Source organism: Dromiciops gliroides, chromosome 1, assembly GCF_019393635.1.
Source record: "Dromiciops gliroides isolate mDroGli1 chromosome 1, mDroGli1.pri, whole genome shotgun sequence".
Lineage (NCBI taxonomy): Eukaryota > Metazoa > Chordata > Mammalia > Microbiotheria > Microbiotheriidae > Dromiciops > Dromiciops gliroides.
Window position 1 is genome coordinate 230640270 of NC_057861.1, and position 14601 is coordinate 230654870.

Sequence of the window (14601 nt, forward strand, 5' to 3'; positions counted from 1 at the left end):
TTTGTTCAAGGTATCATAAAACTGAGTTCTGCCGTTGAAGGTACGTTTTTTTTGCAACCACCAAATCAATGTTTTGCTCAGGGGATACAAATAAGGGTTCTGGTATTCTTCCAGCAGTGACAAGAGGGGCATCTGTAGCACTTTCGATGGTCATGTTCCTCTAAGTGCCAACAGCTGCCTTTCCATCTCGTGCCTCCGCTTGTTCCAGTCAAAATATGCCTCTGGGTCTCTTATTTTTCTATGAGTTGTATTGTCATGAACCTGGGAAGGCAGCAAAACAGGACTGTAGTTTCTGTTTTCCACTGTGATTGACTCACACCAGATGACCTTCAGCAGGTCCCTTAATCTCTGTGGGCTCCATTCCATACCGGGTAATGGTTATGAGAGCCTTTTCAGGGAACTTCCATCCACTAAATTCTTTGGGCATTTACTCATACATAGTACACATATTTGCCCTGGAAATACCTGTTTACCAGACAGCAGAACACCTAGTTATTCTTCCTAATGAGCAAAATAACTAAGTAGATTACAATGGCAAATCTCAATGGGCAGTATGGGGGAGCAGGGGGAGGACATCATATGCTACCCAAGATAGGTGTTTAGTACTGCCTTAGAGATGGCCTTCCCATATTGATGAATGATCAGTCTCTTTAGCTTCCCCTTGCAGGCAACTGAAAAAGCAAGGTAAGGAAAAAGGGCAAAAGAAAGAAAGGTAAAACTTAGAGGGGGGAAAGCCCAAGGAGGAGATATGATAGTGTACAGCCCGAGACATTGTTTCTTTGAGGAGGGTTTTAATATCTTTTTTTTAAGTTGCATTATGTCACATTATCTGACTGATGAGTTATTATTACAAACATTATCCTTATCTTCAGGGAGCATACAATCCAAAAGCAGAGAATATGTCCTTTTCTCTTTTTTTGTGAGTTTTTATGTTTGTTCGGGGTTTTGTGTATGTTTGTTTTACTGGGAGTGTTGTCAGTCATGCTTCCGAGGTTTCCTCATCCTGCTTAATCAGGGAAGGCTTCTCAGAGGAGGTGTTGGGCTTTAAGGTGAGTTTTTAATTTAAAAGGAGCTATGACTTGTTGAATGGGAAATGCATGGGCATGGGAGTGGGGAAATGATATGTTGGACTGGAACAAAGAACAGAGCTGGGCAGATAAGTAAGAGCGGGTAAGAGACAAACTACATCCAAAAGAGAAGGATTCTTACTTTTGAATAGTTTAGAAGTGTGGTATTTCTAAGGAAGATACTAAAAAACTTCAAAACTCACATTGCTGGGAAAATGCCACTGCCCTGTACTACAGAGAGAATAAGGCCAAAATGACACAGGACAGTAGAGAGGATGTGAGGGCAGAGAGAAAGGAAGCAGGAAAGGTTGTAGGGCCTCCATAACATGTTTCCGATGTTTAGCCAGGCAAGTAAGAATGCAAAGACTCAGTCTGGATTCTAACCCCCAAAGTCACTTCATGTATAGGGACTGAGTATTCTGCAGAAGCAACTCTGATAAGGGATCTGAGAAGTGAGCTCCAGTTTAATTGCCTATGGAGCAGGAGTTCTTAATCTTTTTTTGGTGACACTGGTAGCCTGCTGAAGCCTATGGACCCTTTCTCAGAAAAAACATGTCTTTGAATAATTGAAGAAAATACTAAATTTCAGCTAGAGGTTAGTGAAAAATAAAGATGTAATTTTTTCCCCACATCCAAATTTATTGAATCTTTTCAAGGTCCTTCAAGGTCCATGGACCCCAGGTTAAGAAACCCAGCTATAGGGGGGCAGCTAGGTGGCGCAGTGGATAGAGCACTGGCCCTGGAGTCAGGGGGACCTGAGTTCAAATCCGGCCTCAGACACTTGACACTTACTAGCCATGTGACCCTGGGCAAGTCACTTAACCCCAATTGCCTCACTTAAAAAAAAAAAAAAGAAAAGAAAAAAAAGAAACCCAGCTATATAATAAGAATTCTAACACTGCAGATTCTCTAGGGCTATTTTGATATTTTATGAAGGACAGGTTTTGAAGTAACCCCTTTCCCATTGCCTGCTTGACTTTATGTTCATAAATCATTTGCCTCTAAAAGTTACCAAAAAAAATGTTAGCTTCTTAGAGCTAATGCTTATTTTGCTGCCTGGGCCCCTACCAAAAAAAAAGGGTTCTATGTTCTTCAGGAAAAGACTCTGGGAAGAAATAAGGGCAGAAATAGGGATGACAGTCTGATTCCTTGATTCCTGGCCTCTCCCACTTTCTTCACTTTGCCCACTTTGTAACCCTAAGTAAAGTTGGCAAACTGTGGCAATGTCATTGCTCTGGGTTCAGGCCCACTTCCACCACTCACAGCAGCACTTGATTGGCAGACTTATAGCAGCTTGACAGGCTGCTAAGAAACATGTGAAAGGTATTAGGTTGGCAGCCTTTCTGTAGATGTGATCAGTGTGACTCTTTTGGAGCACCAAACCAAAGTCTGCAACAGTCTGCAGACAAAACTAATGCTGTAGACTTTGCAAATGCTCACCTAATGACCAGACTTCCAAGTTCTCCATTTGTGAAGATTAATTCAAGGCAGTTTTATTCAGTCTTCTAAGCTTAAAAAAAAATCAAATCAAAAGAGCAATCGGTCAGTTTGGCAGGATCTGAAAATGGTTCTGAATTGAGTAGTCCTGGAACCAGGAAAATATCAAATATTTTTTGGGTTTAGGAGGTTTTGTTTTTTTAGGGGGGAAAAACAAAACCAGAAAATATCTTGAGTCAAAACAGAGAACCTATCACTATGTGGCTTGTTACTTGCTATCATACAGGTTTTCTTTTCCCTTTTGTCTGAGAAAAAAGATTTTCATTGAAATCCTTGAAGTGTGAAGAAAAACAGAACTGTCCCTATAAATTGCATTGACATTGTGATTAAAAGTAATCCTATGTTCTTTAAAAGACCTAACATGATGTTACCTACCACATAGAGACGCATGACTATGTTCTAATCAACCAGCAATAAAGAAATTATTTTCACAGAAACATTTCACAACTCCCCCCCCCACTACCACCAACATTTTTTTTACATTATTTTTATTTTGTCTCTTTATTGTGGATACTTTGGGTTCTGGCTGTTATCTTTGCTCAAATGTTCCTGTACATTTTCGTAAGTAATGAAGCAGTGAGGCATACATAATGGGGGAAATATAGTTGCCAAAAATAATTGTAAATCTTCTAGGACTTTCTGCATAGCAGATTAATTTTATCTCTAAGATTTTTTTGCCCCTAGCAAAACCCTTCCTTTTTTCAGACTTAAGAGCTCACACTTGCCTTAATCAAGAGAGAATGAGAGCATGGGTCATACAATGTCTGAGTAATGCTGATTTTGGAATTACTTTAACATATTGTAGACAGGTTTGCCTTTTTAAGAGAGGGAGGGACTGGCCCCAGCCTGAAGCTTTTTGTACACATAGACATGTGTGTAGAGTAAGTTAAGAGGGAGACTTGTCAAGTCAGGAGAGGCAAGATGAAACAGAGCTAGAGCAGATGAGTTGATTACAAGTCTTTTGAACTGATAACTGGGGCTGTGTCATGTGATGAGATCTGCCTCAAAAGCTATTTGTTTTCCACACTGTAGATGAGAATCGAAAATACCAAAATGACACCGAGTACTTTGAAAACCTAGACTAGGGAGATGAAGGGCTTGGTTTCTATGGGACAACTGTTTCATGTTTCTTAAAATGAGAACAGATGAGTTTATGTGAAGAAATCAGCAGAGCTTTTTGTACTTGTCTGGCCCAGATAGAATTGTTAGCATATCTCTTTAACCCCAAACCTTCCATCCACCTCCTGAGGTTGCTGGGATTGTGCCTCTGAAGACCACAGCAACATTTGACAGAGTAAGCCCACAGGTTTCTGGGAATAGCTTTGTTTTCAAATGGCAAAGGTCTGCTGGCGATCTTGTTTGGTCATTCTATCGGTAACACTGATTAGAAAGTCTTTGGGGAAGATGCTCATTTGTTTCTCTGAGAGTATGTCAGGGCAGCCTAGCACCCCATCCAAGCAGGAGACCATTGGTAAAAGCTATGAAAGTCTCTATCTAGTGCTTCTCAAAACATTACAGTCCCTGACCTACCACATATCAAGTCTCTTCAAGACGATAAAGCATGAATATACAAAAACCTGACTCAGCCTTTTTTTTGTCCAGTTCCCTAAATCTTCCAGGACTTCAGATTAACTTCCTGTGTCATAAATAACTAATAATTTGTTCTTCTATCAGCACATCTAAGTATTTTCCTCACTAAGTATTCCAGGTGAATAAAAATAATGTATTCATTCATTCTTCCATCTAATAGAACATATCATTTCCAGCAGACTTACATGTAACATATGAGGGTTTTTTCAGATGCATAAAACAGTTGATAAAAATATATTTATAAAACTGGAAGAGAAGAAAAACCATAGCTCAATAATACACACACACTGATTTCTGCTTCACCAAGTTGTCACAACAGACTCTGGTTCAGCAAAGTTCTTTAGATACGATGACTTTAGCTTTTATTGCAATACTTGCTGTTATGTTGTGGATCGTGTAAATTCCAATAAGCCAACTGGCAGACTCATATGTGTTATTTTGAAGTGAAATGATTACAAAGTGGGCCTTTTTTCATTTGTTCATATATGTAAAATGCCACAACAGACACATTTTTAAAATCAGGGCTGCATCAATTTCATCTATGAAATACAGGTGTGTAGGCTTATAATGGTGGAGAGCAAAAACAAGAGCCAGGAAACTGAGCATCTTCTCTCCACCTGAAAGATTAAATCTCTTCCAACTTTCTTTGGGTGGCCAAACCCTAGAGTTCTTTTTTTTTTAATCCCAAATTGGCAATTGCATTACTTTCCTTAAAAGGATCTTCCTCGTTGTATTTCCCAAGTTGTTCTACAGAGTACTACACACTGAGTTTAATTCACATAAACCCCACTGATCTTTTTATTTGTGATCAGTTTATTACTAGTAATAAATTTAAATGAAGTTTCTGATATTTTTATTTCTAGAAAGCAAGACCTCATAATTTTTTTTTTTTTTTGGTGAGGCAATTGGGGTTAAGTGACTTGCCCAGGGTCACACAGCTAGTAAGTGTTAAGTGTCTGAGGCCGGATTTGAACTCAGGTACTCCTGACTCCAGGGCCGGTGCTCTATCCACTGCGCCATCTAGCTGCCCCAGACCTCATCATTCTTAAGTAAAATACCTGTAGTCAACTACTTAAAAAAAAAAAAAAAGATATGGAGAGGAGTAACCTCCCATTTTTTCCTATTAAAGTTTTGTAGCAATGCTCTTTTCTTTTTTGTATTACTTTGAGTCATTTTTTAAAGTCATGTCCTGCTCTTTGTGACCCAATATAGGGATTTTTATGGCAAAGATACAGGCATGGTTTGCCATTTTCTTCTCCAACTCATTTTACAGATGAAGAAACTGAGGTAAACAGGGTGAAGTAATTTGCCCAAGGTCACACAGCTAGTAAATATCTGTGGCCAAATTTGAACTCAGGAAGATGAGTTTTCCTGACTGCAGGCCTAGCACTCTATCCCACTGCTCTACCTAGCATATCACTAAAACTTTCCAATGACTCTCTACCACTCCTACACACACTAACAAAATAGGACCCTCTTTTGAAAAAAGTTCAATCAAGCAAAATAAATCAAGTCATTGGCCATTCCTGAAAATATATGCTTTTATTCCATACATGTATTCCACCACTTCAGAGGTATGAGTCATTCTTCATCTTTGGTCCTCTGAAGTCACTGTGTCTGGTAACTTCTCCCACTAGAAATTCTCTGGAGTATAAGATTGCAATGGACTAATATTGAAGACAAAAAGGTAGAAATAGATAGTTTGACTCAAAGGATTTATTGGTGATCCTAAAAGAGACACCCAGATCTCCTACTCTTCCTTTAACAATGATTAAAATCAAACATGGCTAACCTTAAGAAAAGATCAACTAATGGGCAAAAAAAGTAATGACCCATAGGTATGATTTTTTTTTTGGTGAGGCAATTGGGGTTAAGTGACCTGCCCAGGGTCACACAGCTAGTAAGTGTTAAGTGTCTGAGGCCGGATTTGAACTCAGGTACTCCTGACTCCAGGGCCAGTGCTCTATCCACTCATAGGTATGATTTTAAGGACAATTGAATCAATCAATCAAAAAGCATTTATTAAGTTCTTACTGCATACCAGACATTGTACTCATCACTGGGAATACTAAGAAAAAGCAAAAACAACTCTTACTTTCAATGAGTTTACATTCTAATAGGCGAGTAACAGATATAAATCAGTATGTACAGGATAAATATAGAGTGGATGGAAGATAGCCTTAGAGAAGACTTTAATCGCTAGGGAGACCAGGAAAGGCCTTGAGCAGAGGCTTAAAAGAAACCAGGGAAGGCAAAAGACAGATGTGAGGAGAGAACACATTCCAGACAAGACTGTCGATACAAGCTATAGAAAATGGAATGTCTTGCTCAAGTAACAAGTAAGTGAATAGAATGTGTGGGAGAAGCAAATTGTGAAAAGACTGGAAAGGGTGGAAAGGGCATGTTGTAAGAGCCTTAAATATCAGACAAAGAACTTTATATTTGATCCTGGAGCTAATAGGGAGCTACTAGAGTTTGGTAGGGAGGAGAGGGTGCATTACAAGCATGGGGGAAGGGTAACATGTTCAGACCTATGCTTTAAGAAAAATCACTTAAGCAATTATGTGAGGGACAGATTAGAATAGAGAGTAACTTGAAGCAAAGTCCAGTAAAAAAGACTCTGGTAGTATTCCAGGTACAAGGTGAGAAAGCCTGAACTAGCTATGTGAGTAAAGAAAAGAGGAAATCCAAGAGATCTTGTAGAGAAAATAAATACAAAATTTTGTAACTTACTGTATATGTGGGTTGAAAAAGAGGGGATTGGAGGATAACACCAAGATTGCAAAGGTGGGTGACTAGAAAGATGATGGCTCCCTCAGCAATAATAGAGAAGTCAGGAAGGGAAGGAGGATGGGGGAAAAATGAGCTATATTTTGGACATGTTGAGTGTGAGATACCTATAGAACATGAAGTGTCAAATAAGCAGTTGGTGATATGTGGTTAAGGTCAAGGAAGAGACTGAAAGATAGACAAATAGCCCTGGAAATCATATGCATAGAGATGATCATTAAACCCATGGAAGCTGATGAGATCCCCAAACAAGAGAATCTAGAGAGAAAAGAGAAGAGGGCTCAAGTCAGAACCTTGGGGGACACACATAGATAGTAAGAATGACATGATAAAAATCCAAGAAATTCACTGAAGAATTGTTGAACAGGTAGCAGAAGGACCAAGAGAAGAGCGAGTATTCCAGAGGAAACAGTTTTCAAGAAGGAAGAGTATTGAGGGGAAAAAAGTCATTAGATTTGGCAATCAAGAGATCATTAACAACTTTGGAAAGAGCTTTTTGAATGATGAGATCAGGAGACAGGTTGGAGAGGGTTTAAAAGAAACTGAGAAGGGAGAAATGAAGGTATCGATTGTACATGATTTTTTCCCCAAAGTTTAACTGAACTTGACACTTACTAGCTGTGTGACCCTGGGCAAGTCACTTAACCCTCATTGCCCTGCCAAAAAAAAAAAAAAAAAGTTTAACTGAAAGGGGGAAGAGAGATATGGGATGATAGCTGGTGGGAATGGTAAGATGTAGTAATAGCTTTTAGGATAAAGTAGACTTGGGCTTATTTGTAAGTGGTAGGGAAGGAACAGAGGGCAGCTAGGTGGCACCGTGGATAAAGTGCTGGCCTGGAGTCATCTTCCTGAGTTCAAATCTGCCTCAGATACTTACTAACTGTGTGACCCTGGTCAATCTATAAAATGAGCAGGAGAAGGAAATGGCAAACCACTCCAGTCATCTTTGCCAAGAAAACCCTAAATGGAGTCATGAAGAGTTAGACATAACTGAACAAAAAGGGAAGGAACTAATAGATAAAGATTGAAAATTAGAAGGTGTAGAAATGATAGATAGTGAGGGTAGTCTGCGAGAGAAGACAGGATGGGATAAGATCAAGGATTTATGTAGAAAAGTTGCCCTTAGTAAGCAGGAGAACCACTTCATCATTAGATACTGAAGTGAAGGAGGAAAGTGAGATTGGGAAATGCTGTAAAATAGATTGAGCTGTTGGCAAATGGCCTTAATTTTTGAAGTGAAATATGAGTCAATGTCTTCAACAGGAGAAGGTTTGAAGAGGGAATGGTATGTGAGTCTTGAGGAAAGAAGAAAAGGTTTGGGATTGAACAAGGGAATAGGGAATTCAAGAGCAGAAGATAGTGCAGAGTTGATTTTATTTATTCATGATTCAAGATTAGGAAGGGAAAAGAGTGTCGTCAAAGCAAGGGTGATGGTCTGAGTTAGTGAGGGATGGAGGGATTAGAGGTCATGGTGAGGATGAAGAATAGATAGAGGTATAGGGAGAGATAGAAAGATAAAGGTTTATCTCAACCCACTCTTCCTCCACAAAAAAAAAAGTTAGCCCACTGACCTTTCAAAAAAATTTTGCCTAAAATTCCATCATTAAAGATTCATTCAAGAATTTCAAACTGTTTAATGTGATTGTACATATATAACCTGTATCAGACTGCTCTCCATCTTGGGGAGGGGGGAGAGAAGGGAGGGAGAAAAATTTGGAACTCAAAATCTTATAAAAACAAATATTGAAAACTAAGAGTTTCAAGAGCACCCTTTCAAAATGAAAGGCCTGGGGAGGGCGGGGCAGCTAGATGGCACAGTGGATAGAGCACCTGCCCTAGAGTCAGGAGTACCTGAGTTCAAATCCGGCCTCAGACACTTAACACTTATTAGCTGTGTGACCCTGGGCAAGTCACTTAACCCAAATTGCCTCACTAAAAAAAAAATAAAAAATAAATGAAAGTCCTGGGGGGCATCTAGGTGGTACAGTGGATAAAGCACTGGCCCTGGATTCAGGAGGACCTGAGTTCAAATATGACCTCTGATACTTGACATTTACTAGCTGTGTGACCCTGGGCAAGTCACTTAACCCCCTCATTGCCCCGAAAGAAAGAAAGAAAGAAAGAAAGAAAGAAAGAAAGAAAGAAAGAAAGAAAGAAAGAAAGAAGGAAGGAAAGAAAGAAGGAAAGAAGGAAAGAAGGAAAGAAGGAAAAGAAAGAAAGAAAGAAAGGAAAATGAAAAGCCTGGCAGTAATGTACTATCAGGTGGTAGAGCTGTGAATTTTAGAAAGCAATTTGGAAGTATACTCAAAGTCACAAAGATGTACATATGCTTTGATTCAGCAATAGCACTGTCAGGCCAATGTCCCAAAGTAATCCCAAAAAAGAGGGAAAAGGACACCTATCAACAAAAATATTTATGGCAGCTTTTATAAAGCAGCATAAAATTAGAAACTATGAGGATACCTATCAATTTGGAAATAGCTGAGTAAATTATCATACATAAGTATAATGGAATATTATTGCACCAACCTGGGAAGAGTTGGATAACTGATACAGAATTCAGTGAGCAGAACAAGGAAAACAATATATTCCATGGCAGTAACATTGTAAAGGAAAACAGCTTTGAAAGACTTACGTTTTCCACAGCTTTGAAAGACTTAAGTTTTCCCTTTCTCGCTTCCCAGCCATCTTAGCGGCAGGTCTCTGCCTGATGGTCCTCCCGCACCGCAGGCAGGAAGATGGTGGCCACAAAGAAGACAAAAAAGTCGCTGGAGTCCTTCAACTCAAGGCTCCAGCTGGTGACGAAAAGCGGCAAATGTGTGCTAGGCTACAAACAGACTCTGAAAATGATCAGACAAGGCAAAGTCAAATTGGTCATCTTGGCCAACAACTGCCCAGCCTTGAGGAAATCAGAGATTGAATATTGCGCTATGTTGGCCAAAACTGGCATACATCACTACAGTGGCAACAACACTGAATTGGGTACAGCTTGTAGGAAGTACTGCAGAGTTTCTACACTGGCTATCATTGATCCAGGTGACTCTGATATCATTAGAAGCATGCCAGAACAGACCAGTGAAAAGTAAACTGTACAAAAGTATTCTTTAATAAACTGGTCAAAGCTTGTTTAAAAAAAAAAGGAAAGAAAGAAAGACTTAAGTTTTCTGATCAATACAATGACCAATAACAACTCCACAATATTACTGATGAAGCAAGCTTTCCCATCTCTCAGTGAACATGCCCAAAAAATGCTCCCCCCCCCCCCCGCAAAAAAAAAATGACAGGACAAGAGGAAGAAAGGAAAGAAAAAAAGTTCAATGAAACATTCAAAATATAAATATCTAGAGGAGACTGAAGGGGAGTCCAAAAGGGCACAGACAAGGAGAGCAATGTTGATACAACCATGTCAAAGGAATGAGAGACAGTGTAGTACTTGAGAGAGTTAACTTTGGAGTCAGGAAGATGAATTTCTAAAACATACTCTGAGTATAACTCTAGGTATGAAATTTAACCTCTCAGTGCTCTGGGCAACTCTTTAAAACTATCCGTTGTAGATAAGGTTCTGACCTTCATCAATAGAAGGAATTTCCTCATTCAGGAGTTTTCTATAGAACTTAAATCATATGTTCAATCCCTATTCTTTCTATTAAAAGGAAGAAAGTATATATAAATGATTTCATGTATAATCCTCATCTTCTGTACACTTTTGTATATGGAAACATTGTTGACAACTTAGTTAATCATTTAAAATAAATAAATATCATATTAATAATAACAACAATAAAGAAAACCTGATGGTTTATCAGATAGTTTCCCAAAACCAAGACTAAGAAAGACCCTGTGAAAACAGAACATAGAATAAGGATTCAGAGGGGCAGCTAGGTGGCGCAGTGGATAGAGCACCAGCCCTGGAGTCAGGAGTACCTGAGTTCAAATCCGGCCTCAGACACTTAACACTTACTAGCTATGTGACTCTGGGCAAGTCACTTAACCCCAATTGCCTCACTAAAAAAAAATAAATAAATAAATAAAAAATAGAATAAGGATTCAGGGGAGGATAAGTCTAGAAAAAATGGAATCACAAAGTAAAAGGATGTTAATGACAAACCCCTTAATTTTATAGGGTTTTTTTTTGGTATGGGAGCCCTTAATTCTGAGAACTTGTGTGTCCCAAAGCAATTTTGGTTTTTTTTGTTTTTGTTTTTGTGGGGCAATGAGGGTTAAGTGACTTGCCCAGGGTCACACAGCTAGTATGTGTCAAGTGTCTGAGAAAGGATTTGAACTCAGGTCCTCCTGAATTCAGGGCCAGTGCTTTATCCACTGCGTCACCTAGCTGCCCCCTCTCCTATGTATTTATAATTTGTATTATAGTTATTTCTGTACCTGGCCTCTCTTTCCACCCATATTACTACCTCCTTAGGGGTTAGGATTTTGTCTTATTCTTCTTTGTCTTTTCCAAGGCCTACTAGAATGCCATATACTCTTTTGTGGTCTACACATATCATTCCATCAGCATAGGGAGTTGCATATGAGAAAATTCCTTTTACCTCTACATATTTTCAGCTAGCTGTTCTTTGATTTGCTTTGTCTTAAAGAGTTGCCAGGTAGGACAGCTATGTGGCATAGTGGTGAGAGCACTGGTCCTAGAATCAGGAGGACATGAGTTCAAATTTGGCCTCAGATACTTACTAGTTGTGTGACCCTGTGCAAATCATTTATGATTGCCTCCCAAAAACAAAAACAGAAAATGAAATAGAGTTGCCAGGTACCATAAGAAGTAATTTCCCCAGGGTCACATAGGTCAGTAGTTAGACAAAGGACTTGAACCCAGGACTTGCTACGTTCTACTCCATGCTATCTCTCTGAGGCCATCACCAATCATCCTGACCTATGTCTTGCCACCGGACTCCAATGACTGGAGGAGAGAGTGAGACTGATGACTTTTCACAACTCTGCCTCACTTAAATCCAATTCACTTGCAAGTCAAGATATCACTCTCCTGATGTCACTGGTCCTCTTCAAGAACAAAGGACAAACAAAAACACAAGGGGCATCTGACATTCAATTTGTTGAGTCAAATATGACACAGGCAGAATCCATAGAATTTGGTGACCAATTGGGTGTGGGCTGGCCAAGGACAAGGAGGACTAAAAAATGATAACAACTGGCATGTATATTGGCTTCAAGGTTTACAATATGCTGTACCTATCTAACAACAGAACTGCTTAGGCCAAAGGTAGTTAGGCATTTTCTCCCACCAAAGGGCCTAAGGCCTAGACTCACAAATAATGAGTTATGGGAAGCTAGGTGGCGCAGTGGATAAAGCACCCGCCCTGGATTCAGGAGGACCTGAGTTCAAATCTGACCTCAGACACTTGACACTTACTAGCTGTGTGACCCTGGGCAAGTCACTTAACCCTCATTGCCAAGCAAAACAAAAAAACTAAAACAAATAATGAGTTAAGTTCTGAAGGAACCTCATTGTTTGTTTCTGCTTTTTATGCCTCCCCATTCCCACCCCAGAGCCCTGGGAAAAAAATCACTTAAAATATCATTAGTGGGGGCAGCTAGGTGGCACAGTGGATAAAATACCAGCCCTGAATTCAGGAGTACCTGAGTTCAAATCTGGCCTCAAACATTTAACACTTACTAGCTGTGTGACCTTGAGCAAGTCACTTAACCCTCACTGCCCTACCAAAAAAAAAAAATAGCATTAGTTGTTTCTCCTGTCTAGGGTTTCATGAAAGGGCATCAGAAAGGTTTTTCAATATAAAAGATGGGTTAATTATAAAATAGATACTTATTTTCTCACAAAGAAACGCTTAAAATGCAAAAGACTCATAAGCACACATTGACAAGGACTTAAAACATGATACAAAAAGCCACAGTGCCTGTTATGCTGTCCCAGGAGGTTCATACTTAAAATATAAAAATTTCCAATTTTTAATAGGACTGCTGAACTACCATTTTACCTTTACTTCAGGTCTACATTGCCTAAACAACTCCCTCAAGGTCCACATGCCACTATGGAGAGGCAGGGTATGAATTGAGCACATCTTCCAGTCCATGACTATCTCTTCTGAGAATGATGTCGTTGCAGAAACCTCCTCCTCCTGTCAGATAGCACTGTCTGAGGAATCCAGAAACTCCTAGATTCCCAAGATAGTAACTTCCAAAACGCCCACCTCTTGTGGTCACTACTCAGTCACCTATGATCAGAGAAAGAAGCACAGTAAAGAGACTTGAGGGCCAGTGTTGGGTTCACCTGGGAAGGCAGATGTGATCTCAGTTCTGTGGGTCTGCAGTTGTTATATCTGCCTGGGAAGTGAAACTTTTGTCTGAGTCATTGGAAATCTAAGAGATAGCCTCGCAGAATTCCCCACATGCTTGGCAGCATAAGAGCAGAAGCATCTCTCCCTTTTAGGCAGGATGTTGTTGTTCAGTCGTATCAGTCATTTTCAACTCTTTGTGACCCCGTTCGGGGTTTTCTTGGCAAAGATACTGCATTGGTTTACCATTTCCTTCACCAGCTCATTTTACAGATGAAGAAACTAAGGCAAAGAGTTAAATGACTTGCCGAGGGGCACACAGCTAGAAGTTTGTGAGGCCAGATTCGGCATGAAGATGAGTTTCTGACCCCAGGTCTGGCATTCTATCCACTGTACCACCTAGCTGCCCGAGTAGAATAGATTTTCCTAACTGAGTGGCCACTTCTCTTTGATGTATTCCTCTGCTACCAACACAAACACCAAGGAATTGCTCATCTAGACATCCTTCAGGGCTTAGCAGAAGTGGGCTAGGAGAAGCTTAGCTCAGCTCCACACATAATCCTTTGAGTGTATTCTACCACCATTGCCCATATATTACCCCTTTTTTTTTTTTTTTTTTTTTGGTGAGGTAGTTGGGGTTAAGTGACTTCCCCAGGGTCACACAACTAGTAAGTGTTAAATGTCTGAGGCTGGATTTGAACTCAGGTCCTCCTGAATCCAGGGCCGGTGCTCTATCCACTGTGCCATCTAGTTGCCCCTATTGCCCTTCATTTGATCCTCTCAACAACTCTGTGAGGTAGATATTATAAGTAGCCCCATTTTACAGAAGAGGAAACTGAAGTGGAATAACTTGCTCACAAAAATAAGTGTTAGTGATGGGATTCAAATCCAGGTCTATCCTGACTCCAAAATCCGTAGCTCTTTCTACCACATCTACTGTCTCTGGTTATAGTATATTTTGATAAATGATTTTATTATCACAGAATATTTCATTTCTTTTTTTAAATCATAAAAATATTTTACTCCTTTCCAGTTACATGTAAAGATAGTTTTTGACATTTTATAAAATTTTGAGTTCCAAATTTTTTTCCCTTTCCCCTCCCCAAGACTAGCAGTCTGATATAGGTTATATATGTACAATAACATTAAACATTTCTGTATTAGTCCATATTGGATTATCACAGACTTTTAAAACTAGATGGAACTTTAGGGATCACCTAACCCAACCCTTTTGATGTGGGCAGGAAATTTGGGGTCCAATTGATCGTGAGTTGTCCCAAAAGAATTACAAGACTCAGTGACTCAGTTTACCAAGTTTTATTGCAATACTGTGAGTGATCACAGGGAGAGAACCAGAAAAGTGGAAAGGTATCTCTCAAATAGTGAAA

General features: G+C 39.6%; 1 protein-coding gene across 11 annotated transcripts in view; it reads left to right on the forward strand.

Moving 5' to 3' along the window:
- The window catches only part of DLGAP1 (DLG associated protein 1), a 1198325-nt gene that overhangs the window by 1024487 nt on the left and 159237 nt on the right, over positions 1 to 14601 (forward strand). For 9 of the 11 annotated variants that reach the window (XM_043967216.1, XM_043967191.1, XM_043967184.1 and 6 more), the window contains one exon: positions 11 to 40. The exons of the other annotated variants lie outside the window; for them this stretch is intronic. In XM_043967216.1, the coding sequence (XP_043823151.1) occupies positions 11 to 40 (30 nt within the window). The remainder of the gene's footprint in view (positions 1 to 10; positions 41 to 14601) is intronic. 11 annotated transcript variants of the gene reach the window in all.